The sequence below is a fragment of the Zalophus californianus genome, chromosome 4 (genome assembly GCF_009762305.2).
Source record: "Zalophus californianus isolate mZalCal1 chromosome 4, mZalCal1.pri.v2, whole genome shotgun sequence".
NCBI lineage: Eukaryota > Metazoa > Chordata > Mammalia > Carnivora > Otariidae > Zalophus > Zalophus californianus.
Genome location: NC_045598.1, coordinates 24,925,743 through 24,948,704, shown reverse-complemented (window position 1 = coordinate 24,948,704; position 22,962 = coordinate 24,925,743). Strand labels below are relative to the sequence as shown.

The following is a 22,962-nucleotide window of genomic DNA, read 5'->3' as shown; positions in this document are numbered from 1 at the left end:
ATTTCTTTTGTGAGGTAAAATAGAAGCGACCACACTGAAGGGAGAGCAAATTCACCACCAGGATGTAGGAAATGAGTTGCTAAGGGCCTGTGGGGAAACATAATTGTTTCACAATCACGCTCCTGACTACAGGCCCAAAGGGGCCCTTGGGGCAGGTCTTGCCAGGTTCTCAGGGATTGCTTCATAGGGGGTGTGGACGAAACTCCCGCAACCAAAAAGCTGTAGAAATGTTTTTCCTATCCAAGAGAAGCTTATCTCTTTTGAGAAAAACTACCCTTTCCTGACTTAAAAAGGTTGTTTTATTATAAAAGTAGTATCTGTTTATTATGGAACTTATTATGGAACGAAAATATAAACATGCACAAAGAAGGGGAGAGGCCCCTATAATCACAGTGTACAGAGATCATTGCTTGTAACTCAAAGGTGGGATTTTGTTGTAACTGTAATTTCGTATCCTGTTTGGTGAACATTTTCCCATGTGTTTAAATATTTTATACAATGGGGGGAATTCAGTATACAAATTTGTTGCAATCTATTTAACCAATCTCTTGTTGAACGTTTGGGATTGCCTTTGTTTTTGTGTTGTTCTTTGGTTTGCTTATTCGAGCCTTTTTGGCTGTTGCAAGTGCTACAAGTAATACCTTTGTTACACAAATCTTCACGCATATCTTTCTTTGATTATATCTTGAATTCCTGGAAGTGCAGTTGTTGGGCCAAAGGATATTGGATACATATTATCAATTTGTCTTCTAAGACTGATTTCACCCATTTGCACTCCCAGAGGTAATTTCATAGGACTTCACCGGAGTTGAGCCAGTGTCATTAACTGTCAAAGCCAACCTGGAACTCCCAGCCGGGCCTTTGCTCTTGCTTCACTTTTTCCCGCCCACTCCGCACACCCGCCTTGAGCCCCAACCCCCCCGCCCCCCCCACACCCCCCGGCGAATATGATGGCCCGCCCCTTCCTTACTCCCGTTCCGATCCTGCCCAATCAAAAGCAGCCTTCTCCAGTATCGCCTCCTGGTTAGTAAGTTGAAGTGTCCGTCACCCTCAGGGGCGGGCGGAGCGACCTGACGGACGTGGCGGCCGACCAGTGTTAGCGGCGAGCGGGCCGTGCGTGGCGTGCGCGGCGAGCTAAACTGGAAGCGCTGAACCTGCGAGGTGTGTGCTGGCGGGTTGAGCGGAGTCTTGGCGGCCATGGCTCCCAACGTCCCCGCGTCCGAAGCGGCCACAGAGTGTCCTAAAGGCATCCGGGCCGTGCTGCTGGGGCCGCCCGGGGCCGGCAAGGGTACCCAGGTGAGCTACAGGGACGGGCTTGGCGGCGGAGCTTGTGGAACTCCAAGGTCAGAACGGCCGGAGGTCCGGATCGCCCTGGAGCGCGACCGTGGGCTCAGGCCTGGGGAGGGTGTGGGGGCTCCTGGCCGGCGTCTGGGGTTCTGCTAAGGCGTTTGGGAGAGGGTCCAATTGGAGATCGGGGGAAGTCTGGGTTAGGATTAGCGTTCTGGAGGGATCTAGACTTGAGGTGTCATGTTGGGAAAATCAAAGGACTGGTCCCTTAAGGGATTAAAAGCAGAGAGGGTTTGAGTGGTAGGGTGAGCCTTCGGTTGAGGCATCGAGATTACAGCCTGAGCGGAGTCAGGGACCCCAGATTCCGTGCGATGTGGGAGTGGATTGTCCAGGGTTATGTTCCGGGCATTCGGGGTAGGGGGACCTTGCTCGTTAGGATTAATGACTGAAGGTGGAGGAGCATCTCCGGCACGTGGGGCAGGGGGGCAGCTGGTATGTGCTGATTAGGAGTTCTAAGAGAAATGAGGTATGACCTGCGTGAGCCAGTTAGTTAAGTTGGTGAAATGGGAGAGGGTACCTCAACATACAGAGAAGAAAACAGGCCTAGAGAGATCAGGTTGCTTTCCCAAGATAGGAAAATTGACTTCCTGTAGTCTGGAACCTCAGGAACCATAGGACTCCAGGAGTTTGGAGTCTAAAGTTACCTTCTACCTTAGCGGACTGTGGGGCCTCACTTGGTGTCTGGGCTGTAATGGACCCATAGATCAGAGTTGGGATTTATGATCTCATTTTAAGATTTGGAAGCCCCTAGGTTGGATTATCAATGTCCCCTTCCTGTATAAGGCCTGGCATTGCTCCCCAGTCCACAGGTTCTTGTTGGTGGTTAGGTTCTTAAGAGGGAATTCCTGAAAGTCTGAGCGCCTAAATGAATGGTGTTCTGGGGACAGCTGTGTGCCCACTTTTCCTAGCATTTGAAAAGATCTTGTCTTACTTGTTCTTGGGCCCCCTCTGGTACCCAGCACATCACTTGGCACTTGATGGGGTTGGAAATAGATGAAGGACACAGATTAATGTGGGTGATGACAAGGGAAGTCTGGGAGATTCAGCTTATTCCTGTGATAATTGCTTTTTGGCTTTGGGCACTAGGTCAAGAACGACCACTTTCCCTTTTCTATAGCTGGAGCAGATTCATCCTCGGAACTCACTGTTACCTAATCCCCTTGACCTCAGTAACTTTGAAGTCTTTTTCCTGTTGCTACCACTCTCCGTTATTAGGGAAACTGCAGCCTAGGAATGTTTAATCCCAGACTCTACAAACATTTGCTGTGAGTGAGTATAAACAGGGTAGCTCAAATGCTTCAATTATTTTTTCTTAGTTCATACAGAAGTTAATAATTTCATTAGTTGCATAATGAACAACCCATCCCAGTGCTGAGACAAGGGTTTTATAGTCTAGCAAGTTTGTAACTTCTAAGCCTTAAGTGTCTTCACCTGAAAAATAGTGATAATACCTACCTTACTTACTCAGCATTTCATGAGTACCAAACATTGGAGCTAGAGCAGTGAACAAGACTGATAAGGTCCTTACTCATGTAGACCAAAAGCTGACCAGGATATTGGAAGAGTGTGTTATATATATGTGTAAAGCACCCCTAAGGACCTAAATGACAACCTGGCACATCATAGGCGTTCAATAATTATTGACTCCCTCATCTTACACATTCCTCTCCCCCCAACGTGGATGTATTTCAATGTAAAGGGTGATGTATTCAGGAAGTTTTGAAGGAAATTATACTTATGAGCTGATTTATAAGGGTGTGCATACAGCAGGCATTGGTCAGAGAAGGCTTTCTGGAAGTGGAGGGGATGTAATTGGGACTTGAGGAAACACAAGTCTTTTAACCTCCATACACCTTTCTTTTCATAAGTGGGATAATAGGAATACTAATGATTGTAGTTTTATGGAGTTTTAAAAAAAAACAGCAGTGTTCATAAATCAGAGGTTGCAAAGTGGCAGCCTCCAGAAGCATTTCGTCTACAGACACATCCTTTTTTTTTTATTTTTTCTTTAAGTAGGATCTACCCTTCCCCCCCGCCCCCCACAATGTGGGGCTTGAACTCAACAACCTCAAGATTAGAGTCTCATGCTCCACTAACTGAGCCAGCCAGGTGCCACTGCCTAACTTTATATATGTATATATATATGTATAATATATGATTTTATTTATTTATTTTGAGAGAGAGGAAGCGAGTGAGAGTACAAGATGGGTGAGTGCCAAGGGCAGAGGGAGAACACAGGGCTCGATACCATGACCCTGGGATCATGAGCCAAAGGCAGATGCTTAACCGACTGAGCCACCCAGGCACCCCCTAACTTTTTTTTTATGAAGAATTTGTGAGGAGGGTTAATTTTTTTAATTTTTTTTTTTGAGAGAGAGCGAGCGCATGAGAGATGGGGGGGCGTGGAGGGTAGGGGAGAGGGAGAGAGAGAATCTTTTTTTTTTTTAAGATTTTATTTATTTATTTGACAGAGAGAGACACAGCAAGAGAGAGAACACAAGCAGAGGGAGTGGGAGAGGGAGAAGCAGGCTTCCTGCGGAGCAGGGAGCCTGATGCGGGGCTCGATCCCAGGAGCCTGGGATCATGACCTGAGCCGAAGGCAGATGCTTAACGACTGAGCCACCCAGGCGCCCCCCCCCAGTCTTTTTTTAAATTTATTTTTTATTTTTTATTTTTAGAGAGGGTAGGGAGGGAGAGAGAGAAAAAGAATCCCAAGCAGGCTCCATGCCCAGTGCAGAGCCCAACACGAGGCTTGATCTCACCACCCTGAGATCATGACCTGAGCCGAAATCAAGAGTCAGATACTTAACTGACTGAACCACCCAGGTGCCCTGAGTTTGAATACAAAAGAGGACTGGTTCCCATGTACCCATTACCCAGCCCCAACAACCATCAGCCGGTGGCCACTGCTTCCCCACCCACTCTCCCTTCACAGATTATTTTAAAGCACCTCCCAGATAGCATGACCAAGGTGTATTTCCTGTTTTCTCTGCCAGCCCTGTTCACAGTTTTTTCCATGCGTCCAACTTATACCAGTTCTTCATCTTGTAGGTCACCTCCATCAGCTCTGTCAGTGCAGTGATACACCTCTGTGAGACCCATACATTTATTACCCTTTTTACAGTTAGAGAAACTAAAGTTCAAAGGGCCTGTTCTCTAGTTTACATAGCAAGTAATTGGCAGATCCTCCATCTGAATGGCTCCAAAGCCCCTGCTCTTTCTTTGCTATCTCCTACCCTGGGTTAGATTTTTCTCCTACCCTATAGTTTTGGTGTTAGGGATGCAGAGAGCAGCCCTTGCCCTCAAGAGGATATAATACAACAAAATAGAACAAAATAGTCACCCTTTGCTCGGTTATGTGACAGGCGCCCAGTCAGAGATTTCACATGTGTCATCTGATTTAACCCTACAACCCTAGAAGGTAGGTCCTATTGTTATCCATGCCTTTTTTACTGATAAACTGAGGCCCAAAAGCTGATCTTGCCCTAGGATATACATAAAGAAGCAGCAAAGGTCTTCCATTTGAACTCATGACTGATTCCTGAGCAGCGTCGCCATCTTACACTGTTGATATTAGTCTGGATGTAGAGGCAGAAATGAATATGCATGCACACAGTGCCTACCAGTGCAAAGTACCATGTGCAAAGTGTCAGATGAGTGACTCTGACAAATGCTAGGGTAGTTCAGGGTTAGAACAAGAACTATAATTTGTCAAGAGTGTTCCATTCTTCCTCCTACTCAGCCAGTAATGTCGTTAATATTATCCCCAATTTATAGATAAAAAAATAGTCTCAAAGAATCACTGGCCTAAGGTTACATGGTAAGTTAAGAGGCAAAGCTGATACTCAAACACAGGTTTCTGTGCTTTTTTAAAAAATTTTTTTATTGTTATGTTAATCACCATACATTACATCATTAGTTTTTGATGTAGTGTTCCATGATTCATTGTTTGTGTGTAACACCCAGTGCTCCATGCAGAATGTGCCCTCTTGAATACCCATCACCAGGCTAACCCATCCTCCCTCCCACCTCCCCTCTAGAACCCTCAGTTTGTTTTTCAGAGTCCATCATCTCTCATGGTTCAGTGCTTTTTAAAAAGCTTTTTATTGAGGTATAAGATATATGGAGAAAGGTACAAATATCATAAGTGAGCAGCTTGTTGAATTTTCATAATGTCAGTTTTCACAATTACACTTGCGTAGCTTACATCCATATCAAGAAACAGAATGTTGCCAGCATGGTGAAGTTCTCCTTGTGCTCCCTTCCAGGCGCGTGCACACCCCCCCCCCCCACACACACACATACACATACACACACCCTTCCTCCAGGGACAGCCACTCAGGCTCTGTGGTCAATATTGTTGTGTTTTTATTAAGGTCCTGTAATATGGATAAGAGATAGGGCTTGCCAGCTCTGCTGTTACTAACTGTGTGATCTTGGGCAATTTAGCCTCTGAATTTCATTTATAAAATACAGATTAAAAATAGTTCCTACCTCATGGGTTTGTTGTATATCATGCATACTAAATACAGTAAAACAGTGCATGGGAAATTGCTTGGCATGTTGCAAACACTCAAAAGTTAGCTGATGTTGATGAGTCCTTATCAGAGGAAGAAGGAGTTGGGAATATTTAGGGAGAGAGATGCTCAGAATTTGCCTACAGGGAAGGGTAGAAGGGAGAGAAGCCAAGGTCCTCAGAGAGACTTATGTTATATATTTGGGAATCATACATAGAGCTGCTGTTTGCAGTGGTGCAAGGCATATAGATGGGGGGGATCTGTGGGGGTAAATTTGAAGAGCTTGGAGGTGTAGGAAGTTATTATGGAGGATATTGAACGCTAGACTAAGATATTGGGACTTCTCCCCTATTGCACTAAGGAGACATGGAAGGCTTCTGAGTGTGTGTGTGTGTGTGTGTGTGTGTGTGTGTGTGTGTTGGGGGGGCAGAGCCCACGCCCAACAGTATTAGGAGATGATTCCAGCTACATATTCAGGAGTATGGGACGTGGGAGTGGGAAAGACTGGAGGCAGAGAAATAATTTCAAGGTGAGAAAACACGTGAGTTTGAGATTAAATCAGACCTCAACGACTAATAGTTTCCCTTTATTTCCCTAAATGCCAGGTACTATGCTGAATGCTTTGGCATACATAATTTTATTAAATCCCCATAACAACTCTGAAAGTAGGCATTATTATCTGTACTCCAGGGATGAAGACACTGAGGCCTTAAGAAGGCTGCATAACTTGTTCACGGGGGGCACAGTGAGTAAATTGTGGGGCCCAGTTTCCAACCCAGATCTGTACCACCAAGAACCCCGTCTTGTGCCACTGCCCCAGGGCTTCACGAACTTGTATCAGAATCCCAGGGTGCCGTGGAAGGAGGTCTTTTATTAAATGCCTACTGTGTATCTTAATGTTTTGGGTACTTACTTCCTTTTATCCTCACAACAGCCCAATGAAGTAGACATCCCCATTTGACTGGTGAGGAAACATGCTGAGAAGTTAAGTAACTGGCCCAAGGTCACACAGCTGTTGAGTGCCTTAGCGAGGATTCCTGTGTAAATCTGACTCCAAAGTCACCACATTGACTCCCGTGCAGCCGGCAGAGCATGAAGGAATTATTCTTATGCCTTGCCATGTCTCCCCTAGTGGAACGTTCTTCCACACAACTGTAGAATCCCATCATCCAGAACAGCACCTAAGAATCCTGCAGTTTGGGGGTGATGAAAATAGAACAGTTAGGTTCTGTGGTGTTCGGGTCAGCCTTCTGCCTTGAACAAGCCTGATCTCCAAAATGTTCACTCAAGTTAACTTCAAAACCAAGGAGAAAGATTGGCAGAAGAGCTCAGTTCTCTGGGTATGTGGCCACCACGCCAGCCTGGAGGACCACCACTGCCAGGGGGTCCTGATCTTCATTGGTTTTCCAAAGTGCAGTTTTTAACACCTTCTTCATCTGGATTCCATTTTGCTATGAAGTCATGTCTTTGCTGAACCAGTCCATGAATCACAAACTAGAATTTGCTACACCGAGCCCCATCTATTTCCCTTTTCTGTGTGCAACTAAGAAAACTCCCAGTGCACTGGTTTGAATAAGAATCCAACCCTAATGGGGCACCTGGGTGGCTCAGTCGGTTAAGCATCTGCCTTCGGCTCAGGTCATGATCCCGGGGTCCTGCGATCTAGCCCCACATAGGGCTTTCTGCTCAGCGGGGAGCCTGCTACTCCTTCTCCCTCTGTCTACTGCTCTGCCTACTTGGGCTCTCTCTCTCTTTGTGTCAAATAAATAAAATCTTAAAAAAAAAAAAAATCCAACCCTACTTATTTTATAAAACAATTGAACCAGAATGCTAAGTATTAAGCTTCTTGAACTGATTCTATTCCTTGTGAATTCTGCAGAGGGGGGTGCTACCCCCGTTAGACTGTCCAGAGTTTCTTCCTGTTCTAGTCTTTATTCTGCTGTGTTGTCCACCAGACTAGGAGCCTGTAGAGGCCAGGGTCCATGTCTTTTGTTTTCCTGGCTCCCAGCAGGGTTCTTGGAAGAGGCATCTGTGTTTTCTTTCTGTATGAATGAACATGGAATTAGGGCAGGGGTAATGGTACCACCTAATATTAATTGAGTATTTACTCTGTGCCGGTCCCTATGTACATATGTTGAACTCCATTTGATCCCAGCAACCCAGTAATGGAGGTCCTGCTACTGTTTCCATTTGACTTAGAGGAAATTTGAAAGGTAGTAAGGTGATATAATTTTTCTCAAGTCACATATCTAGTGATTGGTGTCTGAACCCCAAGAATTTTGACTCTGAAGCCCATGCTCTTAACCAAAGGCTATTCTGCCTCCTGAAACTACTATGTAAGTATATACTGTTAGCCAATGCTCTTTTTATGTATCCTAATATTTATGACTAGTTCCTGTGTGCTAGGCACAGTTTTCAGTGTTTTACAGGTATTTTGTCGTAGAAATCTTACTGTAATCCTGTAATCGTTCTATAGTAGAATGTAACATCAGGTTATCTTTTTATCTTTTATCTCTATTATAGGTAAGGAAATCGGCATTTGCCAAAGTTCATAGAGCCAGTGAGTGAGAGGGCCAGGTTCACACCCAGGCAGCCTGATGCCAGGGCCTTCAGTGTTAACTCTATCTTGGTTTTCATCTTCCCCCTGCCACAGGCACCCAAATTGGCCGAAAACTTCTGTGTTTGCCATTTGGCTACTGGGGACATGCTGAGGGCCATGGTGGCGTCTGGCTCAGAACTGGGAAAAAAGCTGAAGGCCACTATGGATGCTGGAAAGCTGGTAGGTTTGGTGGTACCAGTGAATGTGGATATTCCTGAGTCTCATCTGTATTGCCTCATTTGGTGGCCACCAGCCACGTGGAACCATGAAAATTAATTTAGATTTAATTGAATTGAAAATTCAGCTGCTCAGTCTCACTTGCCGCATTTCAAGGGTTTGTTAGCCAGCACAGACTTAGAACATTTCCATTGTAGAAAGTTCTTTTGGACAGCCTTATGCTACGGGGTGTTCTAACAAACACAAACTACATGAACTTCTAGAGTAGCAGGTTACATGGTACATTCTGAATGTGTGGCATTTATTTTGTTCACAGTATTCTTTTTTATATGTATATTTTTAATTTTATTTTTAAGTAGGCTCTACACCCAATGTGGGGCTTGAACTCACAACCCTGAGATTAAGAGTTGCATGCTCCACTGACTAAGCCAGCCAGGTGCCCCTATTTACAGTATTCTTGAGGTCCCTTTGTGCTGATGGCCTTTTGTAATATGCCCTGGTTTTAGAGCCAAAAATGAAACTGCCATCCCTAGGCCAGAACTCAAGAATGTATCTGAGAGAGGATGGAAACCACAGAGTGTTTTAACTCTATTTTTGTGGCTTTGTGTTTTTGTCTTTAACAGTGGATTGCTTGGCGATTGACGAAAGTAATTCCTCCCATTTGGGGGATATAATAGCATTTTCTTACGTTTTTAGTCCAGTTGATCCAATGGGACGATTATTATAATCTATTATCTACTAAATCTTCTTTGATTAGTGCCAGAGCTTAGTTGTAACTGAGTTATTCTGGGACTTGGCCTCTGGGAATCACCTTCAGGCATTTTAATAAACTAGAACACCAAGAAAACATGTAAACTACAGAAACAGTGGTTATAGTATAGAATATTCGTGAGCAAGAAGGTACACCGTGTTGTAAGTACTTACAAAGTTACAAATCATTTGCTTCCTTAACATTTTCCCTGGTTTCTTTTAAGATTTGATTTTTTTATTTGACAGAGAGAGAGAGCAAGAGAGGGGGAAACAGACTTTCTGCTGGGCAGGGAGCCTTATGTGGGACTCGATCCCAGGACCCTGGGATCGTGACCTGGAGCCAAAGGCAGACACTTAACTGACTGAGCCACCCAGGCACCCAACATTTCCCTCTTTTAAGTTCAAACATGAAGATGATCAGATTTACCATTTTGGGGGAATGGGAGGAGAAAAAGGTATATTTATCATCTGGGAATCACCTTCAGAAGTCATTTTGTGCTTGGCCCTCTGATCTTCTCATATCTTAGAATGTTGGTTGGGGAAGGCCTTGGGCTTTGCCTTTATCCCCGAATTACCTCCTGGTAGGCTTTGAGATTGCGTAGCTGTATCCAGGGTACCCCTTCCCGCCCACCTGCCCCTTTACTCTAGCTTTCCCTTCGTGTTTGTGAGACCTTGAGCTAAGCCAGAAAGCTAGATATTTTGAACTTTGGGTCTTGGCAGAAGATCTTGTACTGAGAAAAAATTGGGATATGGCCATGAGATTGCTTATCTCCAGCCTTCACTTGGTCACAGAGCTTGTACTTTGTCCCCAAGTTCACAGCCAGTCCCAGGATAAGAGTGTTAGCAGCCTTCACTGTCATGCTGGTAGGGAACTTCTCTTTCTCTGAAAGCTCAGGAGGAAAACCGGTTTTCGGAAGCTGAGAAGGGTCCTCATTGGGACTTTTAGAGAGACTAAGAGGTGTGTTGGCCTGGCACCTCACTTCCTTGGTTCTGACCCAGTCTTGCCAATTCAGTGACTTTCTCTGTTACCTCATGTCCAGGATGGCCTGGACCACTTTACTGTTAGCCTAATCACTTTACTGTTAGCCTAATCAGAATTGTGAAACAGGGAAAGTTGGTACCTTTCTGCATTTTGTTGAGCCCCATTCTCCCATGGAGCCCTCCTCAATGATCTCTCAGCCAGAAACCCTTGCCTTTCTTGTGCCTTGAAGACAGCTGCTTGCTGATGAGCTATTATCTGTTGGAAAGGATCCTGACTAATGGCTAGAGAGGGCCTCAGGACCTAAGACATGGAAGCCTCCTATCCAGGTGACAGGCAGTGGGGTCCTCTTCCCTCACCCAGATTGTTGGGACACAAAAGAATCTCAAGTGAAGAGAACACATGTGGCAACCACAAAAATCATGAAACTGAATTTTCTTTGAAATGTGGAGCCACTCCACATTTGCTCTAATTTTTGCTTCTTTGGGGTCAAGAAAACATGCTGTTGAGTAATCAGGTTATACAGACACAAACTTGTGGCCCTGGAGTTGGGCTCATGTCACCTAATTAACAGACTTAAGCCCAAGGCTGTCTTGTTCTTAACTTCCAGGTGAGCGATGAAATGGTAGTGGAGCTCATTGAGAAGAATTTGGAGACCCCTCGATGCAAGAATGGTTTTCTTCTAGATGGCTTCCCTAGGACCGTGAGGCAAGCAGAAATGGTGGGTGCCTTGAATTTGTGTCACTGATGCATGAAAATGAACTTTTGGCCCATTATCTCTTAATCACTTTGAGGGAGATGGCTCTGATCAAGCTCTGGTAGTTCAGGTGGGCCATTTACTCTCTTGCAGCTCGATGACCTCATGGAGAAGAGGAAAGAGAAGCTTGACTCTGTGATTGAATTCAGCATCCCGGACTCTCTGCTGATCCGAAGAATCACAGGAAGGTATTTGTCCTCTGAAGATCCCTCCTGGGCCTGCCTCCTCTGAGCTTTATCAGACCAGCAGAGCTGCTCTTGCCCAATCCCAGCCAGGCAGCGTAGTGCCATTTGAACGTGGGTTGGTCTTGTTTGGTGACATCCACTGAAATGGTGACACGGGATAGAGATATGTGGAAAGAAGAGCAAGGGATTTGAAGTCAGCATCTCAGGCTTGTCACCTTTTAACCCCGACCCTAGGCAAGTTTCTTAACCTCTCCAAGGCTGCTTCCTCCTCTGTAGAGTGGGGTTAATAAGACCTGCTTCGAGGAACCGTTGCGCATTTTAGATACCATGACATGCATTGTTCTGAGCCTTTCTTACAGTAGGTGCTTCAGAAAGATTCCATTCCTTACATGGTTATCTCCACTGCCCTGAAATCTGGTTTAGGTTGGGAGTTGCCATACCTTGCTGTAGGTTTTGTAGTGTGAAAATAATATGACCACTGACACAAAGTTTAGAAAATGGAGGAAAATTTTGCTCATGATACAGCCACCTCAGCCAAACCCACTATTGCTTTCCTGCATGTTTCATTTTCAAATACTTATTTTGCGGCGCCTGGGTGGCTCCGTCCATTAAGCATCCGTCTCTTGGTTTTGGCTCAGGTCGTGATCTCAAGAGTTGTGAGATCCGGCTCCACGCTCAGCATGGAATCTGCTTTGGATTCTCTCTCCCTCTTCCTCTGCCCACCCCCTCACTCTTTCTTTCTCTTGCTCTCTCTCGCTCGCTCTCTAAAATAAATAAATAAATCTTTAAAAATAAATAAATAAATAAAGTGCTTGTTCCTTGGAGCACCAGTCTGACTAAGTCAGTGAAGCATTCAGTTCTTGATCTCAGGGCTGTAGGTTGGAGCCCCATGTTGGGTGTAGAGTTTACTTAAAACAGTAAATAAATAAAATCTTTAAAGTACTTGTTTTTCTGTAGTAGTCACCATTGAACAGGCATGCTTCTGTTTCTGAACAAGTTTGCTCTGAAAGGTCCACTGTTTTAGGCTATAATTTCCTCTACCCTGTATCACTGTCCACTCTGCCATCTGCTTTGTGCCTTCCAGAAATATGTGGGAAGTTCTCAGCCACTAATAGACCCTCCTCCCATTCTCTTCTTTATCGGGGGCTTTGGCTTTTATATCCCTTAGTCATTTTAATGGAATCCCAGGAAGGTGGTCAGCCTACCGTCTTGAACCAGACATCCATGACCATTATTTTTAATTGCTGCTTGGTATTTCACAGTAGACGAGCCATCATTTATTTATTTGTCCCCTTATTGTGGTACAGTTGTGTTTTTTTATAGTTGTCTGCTGTTAATTTGATGCTGTGACCATCATAGTACATGTAAACTTTTGGATTTAGTTAGAGAGAAAATGTTTTCTTGTTGTAAATTTTATTAAGTTGATTTCCTCATGAGGTTGCACAATTTTTCCATGTGTCTGCAGTCTGTATCTTCATGGGGGGAGGTAGACATATAAACAGGCAGCGGGGTGAGTGTTACAGGTGTTTTCCTGAGAGGCTACATTAGATACAGTGGGTCCACCTTACATTAATTTTTTGTTCAAATGTCCAGGTTTCATGTTTCTAGCTATTCCATAGGCACCTTCAATAAAGGAACTTCTGTATTTTTGCATTGCCACTGGCAGAGCAGACAAAGTGGAGGCAGGCCAAGAAGTGGTAAGGTTGACAGGGAGGCACATCACCAGGGCTGGGGTCCCTGATGTACAAAGCAGATGTTATAGCAGTACTAGTTGACCCTGGGGGCCTTTGCATCGATGGGCCCATGTTCCTGCGTGCCCATTCTGTGTGCAGCATCGTACTAGACTCAGGTTGGGGACCAGGAGAGGGTAGAGAAGAACAATATGCCCATCTCTGACCTCAAGAGAGTCTACAAGCCATACAAGAAACCTGGGCTTGTTAGTGCAGTGGGTAGTCCTAAGGAGTGAGCCTGGGAGCAGGAAGGGAAGGCTGCCTAGGAGAGGAGCAATGTCAAACATGGCCTTCCTGGATGGAGAGGATTTCGGTGAGGCTCTCCGGGAAGAGAGTAGAGGCGAGAATGAGTATGGGTTAGGAGAGGGCCTCTAGCTGGAGCTGGTGGCAGAATGTCTGTTCAGAGTTGGAGGCAGGATCTGGGGGGCTGGGTGGCAGAACAAGTGCTGTTGGGAGGTCAGATGGGCGCTTGACTGGGGAAGGTTCGCCAAGGTGAAGAGCATAGGCATATCAGTCATGGGATGTTCTTAAGCCATGAAGTGTTATGGCAAGAACAGCATGCTAAGAACATTAGTTTGGCCCTGGCATACAGGCTAAACTGGGGGAAAGGAGAAACAGACAAGAGCCCACCTAGGAGGCTGATTCTGATCCCCTTGTGGAGTTGTGGAGGCTTTTAACTGGGGTTGGCTGGTGGGGAACAGAGAGGTTCTGAAGAGCAAACTACAGGATTGTTGTAGAGGATGAAGAAGACTCAGTGTCTAGGTTTGGGAGTGAGTGGTGTGGTGTGACCCTCTCCCTCACAGAGGAAGAAACACGACATGCCAGGCTGGTAAAGTTGTTTTCAAGTTCCCTGTATGGGTCGGTGGCAGAACTAGCACTGAAAGCCCGCTTTCTGCCTTCTACTACAATGTTGGTCGGAAGACAAAGAGGCAGGAACTAGTTGGATCTTACTTAAATCTGACATGATTAAACCCCACTGTAAATATCTTTGATTAGCTCTGACCTCACTTCTGACAATATTATGAGTCATACTTTATGTTTTGAATACCTATGGTTAGCGGTTGTTGGTTTTAACTTTTTCAGTGTTGTCTACTAATTATCCTACCAGTTGGCTGTCCTGATGTCTCAAGTCATCCCCACTTTGCAGCTGAGAAAACAGGCATCTGAAGTGTGATACTTAAGACAGCAGTGGCTCTAGAACCCCAGCCTTGATCCCTCACATCACGCCCTCCATCGCTAGGTCCGGCTCGGTGGCCCTTAGAGCTATTGCAGTTGGTGCTGAGGCCAATCCCACTTTGAAAACTTGGATCTTGGACTTACTTTCATTTCCCTCCTAGGGAATGAGACTTTAAATGAAGTCTGAGTGGGGAAGGAGCAGTGTGCTGTATGTAACTGGAGGGCTGAGGGAATCGGACGGAGTAAGCGAGAGATGTAGGGATGTGGCAAGGAAAGAGTCGTGTCTGCCGCAGCCTGGTTGCTGTGTGCCTTGTGCTCTCCAGAAGGTGAAGACTTATGGTCCACGTCTCATGCTTGCAGCCCTTCACAGAGGGAAAGCTATAGCTGAGCCCAGCAGTCTCTCCCTGGGTCTCCCATTGGAGGCACCAGAGGAACCTCGCCTCTGTGACCTCCTGTCACCTAACAGGCACAGACCACCCAGGGTAGCTTATTTTACTCAGCCATCACCTCTCCCCCACCAGTGCTATAAATGGACCACTTGGCCCCCCAAAAGTGTGCTGTCCAGAGAGCAGGGGAGGGGAAGAGGGAGAGAGAATCTCAAGCAAACTCTGCACTGAGTGTGGAGACTGATGCGGGGCTCAGTCTTACAACCCTGAGATCATGACCTGAGCCTGATGCTGAACCGACTGAGCCAGAGCCACCCAGGCGCCCCTGCCCAGGCTTTGATAGTCTGACCCGGACTTTCCCAACTGATGTGCTGAGATATCGATCAGCCATCAGAGCAGCTGGGTAGGCCTGGGTTATTCCAGAGGGGAAGCACACAAGTACTGCATAAATATCTGCGTATGCCAAGAGGTGAAAAATGTTGGGAAGCTCTGGTGTAACAGACCTTCATGAGGAAAGCAGACATCTGTTCAGTAAAAAAGCCTGGGTTGGCACAAACAGGAAACTAGACAGGCCCTGGCTGCTAGCAGGGTTTGGCCTGCCTTCTTCCCTTCTTAGGTTCTGGGCTCCCATGGTGTGGCCGCTCCCAGTCAGGAACTCAGGTTTGCAGCCCAAGGGGGCACAGCACAGATGGGGGGCCCAGCTACATTTTCAGTGCCAGCTAAATGCTTTATTCTTGGGCACTTCATGACTTGTTGAGTAGGTGATTTCTCCTGGAGCCAGTGTTCATATTGCTTGGCCTTCCGATGCTTGGGCCGCCTTTTATCTATGTGACTGCAGAGGGGTGTTGCCCTGTCTGGTGGTGTTTGCATCTGCAATACATATTTTTCCATCACACCTTTCTGGTTTTTGTAACCAAACTGGGATAGAAAATAGGGTTAGCTTCTTTGTCTTCTGGCCCCCGTAGCACGTTGCACAAATCTCTATTAAAGGATGAGTCACAGTTATTTTAGGTTTTTTCCACATTTGTCCCTCCTACTAGAGTAAGCACTACTTGTGATCAGGGATCTTGACTCGTTGCAGTGTGGCCCCTGGATTCAGCATAAGGCCTGAATCGGACTAAGCACTTAGTGAACATTTATTGGGCGAGTGGGTGAATAGATTGAATGGCTGTGTGAGACCAGCACCTGGTTCCTGAATTAGGTACTTACACCAGCCTTGGTAGCCAGATACTCATCACATTGGTGCAAAATAGAAATCATACTCCCTCTGGCATAAGCTCTCCTGGAAGCCCAGTTATCTTCCCAAGCAAGGAACGCCTATGGCTGGGTGCTGTGCCTGGTGAAGTCCTCACATCCAGCTCCTCTGTCATTGCTTGTCAACTTGAACCCTAGGGTTCAGGGTTACTTTCAGGCAACCTGACTCGTGTTCGTTTGCTGTCTTTCAGGCTGATTCACCCTCTGAGTGGCCGTTCCTACCACGAGGAGTTCAACCCCCCAAAGGAACACATGAAAGATGACGTATGTAAACCCAGGACAGGAAATCTCCTTTTCCTTCCTTCCCCTTTATTCCTTCCTGTTCTTTGTTCTTTCCATCTTCCCTTTATTCCTACCAATATTATTAACCATGAGAAATAACACCGACCAATAAATCACGTGGGCTGTGGCTCTTCTGGCTACAGAGCGACTCCCCCAGTGGTTTACTGTTTGACTTTGAGGTGGCTACCAGCACCGGCTCCTTCATAGTGCCCGGTTTATACCTGTCTTTGGTCCAGAGCAGCCCCGTTCTGGTATCACCGTGACCCAAATGGTTGACTAATCTCAGGAGAAGGCTTCTTGGAAGCCCAGAAGCAGAGCCAAGCTAGGAGAACAGGACTGAAGAGAAATGTGTTGACTGGTCCTACTTCGGAAGAATGTCCCTTCTCTCTGGTGATTTTGCTGTGTCCTACAGATTCAGACTATTTGGGCTAGATTAACATTGCCAAGTGCTCATGACAGTCTTGCAGATGTAACAGGGAGGGTCTCGTAGATGTTCACTGTAACATTTGCCGTAACTAGTCCATTTCGTCTGTTTTAGAACATGCAGGCGATAGTAAGAGTCTCGTGGGTTTGCCTTTGTCACTTGAGAAAAGTTCATCAGGTCCTACAGGTTTCCAAGCCTTCGTGTCATCTTAATCACATTTCCCACGGTTGGGAATTCTGCCATTCAGAGTTCTTTCTCACTCCGCTTGCCACTTTCAGAATGCTGAAGGCCACCACCCTAGTGAAAACACCAAAGACTTCGGTGACTAAGGTTACAATGGCGAATGCATCTCTGATTCTGATGTATTCTCCTGGTCTCGGGGGCCTCTGTCTTTCTTGCTTCTGACCCTAGAAGTGTTCACCTTGGAAGCCAAGCAACCTGAGCAGAAGCTGTGAGAGAGGGGCCTTGCCCGTCTTCCTCCCACAAACCCCCTTCCTCACGCTTTGCTGCCTCAGGCTCCCCGGCTCCTCTGGACTGGTTGGTCTGCTCCTGGGACCAACTTCCCGGGAGTAGCAAAGCTCTTTAGAGACCTTTAGTGGAGGGGATCTAGATTGTCTGCCTTTCCCTCTGATGGCCTTTGGGAGCAGATAGCATCGCAGATCTGGAAACCTTGCTAACAGTCCCAGACTTTCACTGCCCCCTTCCTGTTATCAGATCACTGGGGAACCCTTGGTCCGCCGATCAGATGATAATGAGAAGGCCTTGAAAATCCGCCTGGAGGCCTACCACACTCAGACCACCCCGCTGGTGGAGTACTACAGGAAACGAGGGATCCATTCTGTCATCGACGCCACCCAGACCCCTGACATCGTGTTTGCCAGCATCCTAGCGGCCTTCTCCAAAGCCACATGTAAAGACTTGGTTATGTTTATCTAATGTTGGGTCCAAAAAGGAATTTCTCTCTTCCTATCCCTGTTGAGGGAGTGGGTGGGAATTGCAGAGCAGGTAGAGGGAAGCTTCCTCAAATACCATTTGTTGTACCAATTAAAAAAGCACTTGCTTGATGTATCTTTAGCGTGTGGGCAACTCTCATCTCATCTATGTGTATGTGTGTGTGTGTGTGTGTGTGTGTGTGTGTCTCATTGGTCTAGGTACATGTACACTCTTCCTTCTTTCTAAGGTACAGGCAAGGTTGCTTTACCAGCTGTTTATTTCTTTAGCCATACTCTTGATTTTTACTTATTTTTGCCAAGATAACCTAACTCAGGTATCTGCCAGGCACCGCAGTGCTGGAACCTCATGGTGTCCGGCCCGCCCCCAGCAGCTGAGTGGAAGTCCAGGACCGCGTGCAGTCAAGCAGGGCCAGAGCCCCCGGCGGCAGATGTGGGCAGGGAATCCCACTTGTTTTGTACCCCACTGTGAAAAGCCACATGAGTTCGGTTCATTGTTTCCCTAAGTGGAAAGAAAAGGCATTTATGCTACAGATCTCAGAAATAACTGGGAGAGGGTATCCAGGTAGGAAGATCCAGGCTGAGTTGGAATATTTCTGTGATATGCACCACAGTGCTATAAAGTAGGGATCATTTGGGACCTGTGTGAAAACTGAATTGTTGCCAAAGAATTGAACCCAAGTAGACGGTCCTTTTGAATTCAGACTGTGTTCTGAACATCCCAGGCTGGGCATCTGAGAGCAGCCAGTCCACTTCCCAAAGAGACCAGGGTAGGTTTGTTTTCATTTTTAACGTTTGCCTCCCTTTGCCAAGTATGAACAAAACAGTGATTTGGAGGTGATCCATTCTTGGCCTCGTTTTCATTCGAGTTTACTCAAACCCAGTCTCTCCAGGATATGAAACCCCAATCAGATGTGTCTCTTTTAAACTCAGACTCTGTCCACAGACTCCCCAAGAAAAGATCACCCAAAATAAGATCATCTATGACAGTAACCAGCTTTTATTCCTAACTTTAGTTCCCCCAACTATTAAGCATTTCGTGAGGTCCATGCTGTGCTGTTTGACTTGTGGCAAACAGAGGAATTAATAAATAGACTGTTGGGAGAGGCCACAAAACGGTGGCCTCTGGAAAAAAACATTGGAAAACCAGTGGCAGGCCCAGTAAATAAATGCCGCCTGCCCTAGCATAATCTGCTGACTTGGTGCAGAGGGCTCTAGAGTCCCAGTCCCCGTCTGACCTGAGTCTCCTGCTGTCTGTGGAACTGTCAGAGGGCTTGTCCCCCGTCCGCCTGGAAGCTGGGCATGGGTACGTGGCCATCTTCCTTCCCTTTGATCTGGTTCAAGTGAGCGTCTGCTAGTTCTGCTCTGCCTTGCTTCCCTGCCTGTAAACTAACTCCGCCCATTCTGAACAGAAACCTAGTCTGGTGTGGGGCATTTCTGGGAAGCACATGACTTCAAGGAAGAGGACTGAAACCAAAACTATGAGCCGTGTCTGCAGGGGTCTGGAGCCCCTCTCTGGGGGAGGGAGGCCTCACAGATCCTGGAGTCCACTCCCCTTTCACAGGGGACAGTTGCAGGCACTTGGCCTCGAGGTGGCGGACGTTGACCGTTCGCTAATTGAACGTGTGTGATCTTTGCCCGTCCATCTACATTCACGTGCGCATATTTGGGCTGCTGGTGAACCTAGAACGTGCAGGATGCATATGTCCTTTTGGGGGTGGTCAGGATTTAGATTTTTGTTTCGTTTGATTACACAGCCTTAACCTCAGCAGGATTGAGAGCTTTCTCCTGACAGAAATGTCCATTGTCTGTTGCATTTGGTTGCTGGGGCATGCATGCCAGCCCTCCTGTTATTTACTTGGTTTTTAAAAACCCGTTTTGTTCTCTCTTGTTTCCTCTCTATTTCAGCCTAGTAACAGAAGGCCAGGCGAGACTGCACCACTCTTCATCACCCCACGGCGTGATCCCTGCTCTTTAGGTGCTGGGCAGAGGGGAGGGGTGGTCAGGGTGAGGATGGAGAGGGAGGAATGAGGAGGGCCCAAAAGGAGTAACGAAGAGCAGCAATGTGGTAGTGAGGCCATCTCTTTCACACGTCCTAGAGGAGTCTGAGAAAGTACAGAGGAGGGGTGAAATAAAAAAAAAAAACAAAACACATTAAAGGCTGTAAATAGAAATAGGGAGGTGCAGTATTGTTTCTGAGGAATCCAGGTTTCATTTACTGTGGATTGGTGACAATATATTTTAAAGCCAAATGCCCTGAGACCTCAGTTTTTATCTCAGAGCCTCATGGGTTGCCAGCCTAAGAATGCAGGAAGTCAAACTGTTGTTCTGTCTTTCTGAAAGCTTGGAACAGGGCGGGGGTTTGACTCCTGGCCCTGGTTCTCTGCACCATGAGACAAAAGATCATCTCCACGTCGTAAAGAGATGGGGTGGGGTGGGGGGGGGCGTGTTCATGGGGGCGGTGGCTCAGCCAATCACGTTTACTGGAGTTGTGGGGAAGGCGAGGCTGGTCTCCCTCCTAACGACACACTGCTGTTTGCCGGTCCACCCTTTCTCATGGGTCAGCTCCCAGCAGCCACCCAGCATCCCTGCACTCTTACCATCTTGCATCCACGATGTGGGAAGGGACCCTTGTTAATAAACGAGCAAGTGTCCTAAGCAACATAATCCAAAGATTGTCCTTTCCATCCTCAAATCCTGTGACTGGGATCACTCGTCAGCACTGTGATGTATTATTTTCAATGAGGTGCCTTTCTTAACTGACCAAATGCTGCCTTGTTTGGCCCCTAAATCAATAAAGTATGTTAAAAATTTGTATCCCCTGTTGTGACATTTTCTTGAGGGGATCTGGGCTAGGAAAAAAAAAAAACGGCATTGAATTCTGAATCTGGCTTGGAAGCCCCTTCTTGTCACTAGAAGTCACAAGGCAGGGAGGTCCAAAGTGTGTGCTCATAAGATGAGCCACACCCTCTTGAGCCTCAGTTCAGATGCAGGCAGGACAAGGCAGCTTGGCTTCGTGGAGACCACGCCGTGCTTGGAGCTCAGAGGAGGTGTGAGGAATCCCGGCCAATCATTGCACTGTGCTTGAAGCACAGAGGAGGTGTGAGGAATCCCGCCAATCATTTACTCTGCTCCTGTTTCCTTGTCTGAAAAAAGAGGGGTGTGATGCCACCTTCTCAGACTTGTTGGCATTAAATGAAGTTTATAAAAAGCAGCTTTGTGCTTGGCGCCTGGCACACAACAGACACTTGATAAATGTTAGTTAGATCCGAATATATACAAAAATATCTGCTTCGTGCTGGGCTGGAGAATTATTGAGTGGACAGCTGTCCACAGCCGAGAAAGCCAGTGCTTCTCATCCCTAGCCAGATTTTTGGCTGTCTCTTTAACACTCCTGGTTGCTTCTTTATAAATCCATTTTTTGCTCAGCCAAAGAGCCAAGCTGAAGCTCTCAGGCTCTTTGGAAGGACTGCCTCTGCAGGTTGGTTTCTGAGAAATGACTGCTGTTCCCGAAACCAGAAGAAGCCGGCCTGGGAGCACCGCTGTCCTTCAGGCTTTCTTGTTCTGGAGAGATCCAGAGTGGTCATGGGCATGTTAAATGCCACTTCTTGAGCCAGCGCCTCCCTCTGCTTCCCCACCTCCCCAGCTCCACAGTCATTTCCGGTGCCAACACGACTGACTCACTCTGATCTTTCCGTTCCCTAAGCTGTTTAAATGCCCCATGAAAGCATTCGTCCCTTCCTTGATCATCATGCAACAAACTGGGGGGACAGACCCGTGGACCCAGCCCAGGAGGCCGCTGAGTGGTGTGGTGGAGAAGAATGGCCTGACAGGAGACCGGGAGACCTCTCGTTCGCGTCTTTCGGCTTGGTGTCCTCATCCGGAAACTGACTGGAACTGCTCCCGTGCCTGCAGCACTGACACCAGGCCAGGTACTGCACACGGGCCTCGTAGCCAAGACCTTCCGGGGCCCTCCTGGGACACCCGGGCGGCCGGAGCTGTCCTCCCGTCTTACAGGTGAGGCGATCAAGGCCTGGAGCGGCAAGGTCACACAGAAGAGGCCAAGGCGGCACGCCGAAAGCAGTCTCTGCCACCCGAGCCTGTCCCCTTGACCTTGTCACTGAAGTGATTCAGCGACTTGGGCAGCTCTCCAGTAAGACGGGCCCCTCCCGGGTGCCTTCTTGTTCGTGGCCGCTCACTGCCAGTCTGAGGACCCGGGGAAAGTGTCCCAGGCTGTCTTGTGGGCACAGAACATTGCAGACAGAACGAAGGGCAACCTTGGCGCTCAGGAGGCCTCAGCAGTTAGCCTCAGCAGTGTTTCCTGGGAAGACTACTCAGTGAGTCAGAAGACAGACTCCTGCCACACCTCCTCCACCGTGAGACCCCGGGCAAGGTACCTCCCCGACAGTAGAACAGAAATGGCCGCTTGCCCCGCAGGTGTGCTGGCAACACCGGTGGCCAGAATCCCGGCACACCGCAGACGCCCGCGATGTTGCTGATGGCCTGCAGAGAGGAAACGCAAGCCTTGGCGACAGCCCTCGAAAGTTATATGCAGAATTCCGTATTTTTGTATTTTCCTAATTACTGATCGTTTCGCGTGACCTTACGCTTACTGGATGATAGGCCCTGCGTCCACGCTGCCACTTCTGGTAAGCCTGTGGGAGTGAGCGCTGGCCTTATTTCCGCGGGCCGCGGGCGCACTTTGAGGCTCGTACACCCGGGAGCGGCAGGAGCCGGGAATGCGCCCGGCCGTGGCTCCACACCCTGGCCTTCCACCGCTGCTCCGTGGCCTTGACGCTCGGCTGGGAGCGGGGAAACCCTCTGAAGGCACTCGTGATACAGCGGCGTCAACGAGCCACGGATCGGGATGAAAGGAGAAGAAACTCGAGGAGGCTTGCCTGGCACAGTGGCGGACCCGAGTGGGGAGCGCTGCCTCAGGTAAGACTGTTTTCGGTTTCATCCTTCTTTTGTTTCCCTGCTGTGGGAGCTGAAGCTCCAATGTGCTGGATTCGCAGAACTCCGGGAACCACTCCTGTTCCAGGAGGCCAGAGGAGCAAGTTACGGGGGGAGAGAGGAGTCCGTTTTCCCCGCCAGTACATTCTGGAAAGGGCGGCAGCAGGAAGATGTCTACACTGGCTCCACGTCACAGCCATTCCTTTTGGACCGAAGCCCCGCACAGCTAATGGCATCGAGGAATTCGTGATCCCGAGGGACCGCTGTCCTGCCAACACCTCGGGGACATGGCAGCTCTGTGTTTAGAGTCCTGCAGGGCAGGATGTGTGTGTGTGTGATGATGAGCTTCTCTCACAGAAGACCCCTTCGGGGCACCCAGGCAAGAGGAGGAGCCCCCAGCAGAGAGCAGGCATGAGTGGGGAGGCAAGGTGGCAGACGGCAGGGGCAGGACCAGGTCCTGTGCAGTAACCCCCCGACTGAACGGCTCTGCACTTTG

General features: G+C 47.7%; 1 protein-coding gene across 2 annotated transcripts; it reads left to right on the top strand.

Moving 5' to 3' along the window:
- The first annotated feature begins 1,128 nt into the window (after nt 1-1,128).
- Nucleotides 1,129-20,330, top strand: AK2 (adenylate kinase 2). Of its 2 annotated transcripts, XM_027608561.2 has the most exons (7): nt 1,130-1,296; nt 8,518-8,643; nt 10,980-11,090; nt 11,220-11,314; nt 16,049-16,121; nt 17,278-17,473; nt 19,422-20,330. In XM_027608561.2, exons 1-7 carry the CDS (start codon nt 1,198-1,200, stop codon nt 19,424-19,426), a joined length of 705 nt encoding a protein of 234 aa, XP_027464362.1. In that variant the 5' UTR covers nt 1,130-1,197; the 3' UTR covers nt 19,427-20,330. The 2 variants fall into 2 exon arrangements, with proteins under 2 accessions (XP_027464356.1, XP_027464362.1); XM_027608555.2 differs by lacking the exon at nt 19,422-20,330 and having other exon boundaries at nt 1,129-1,296; nt 17,278-17,631.
- Nucleotides 20,331-22,962: the final 2,632 nt, after the last annotated feature.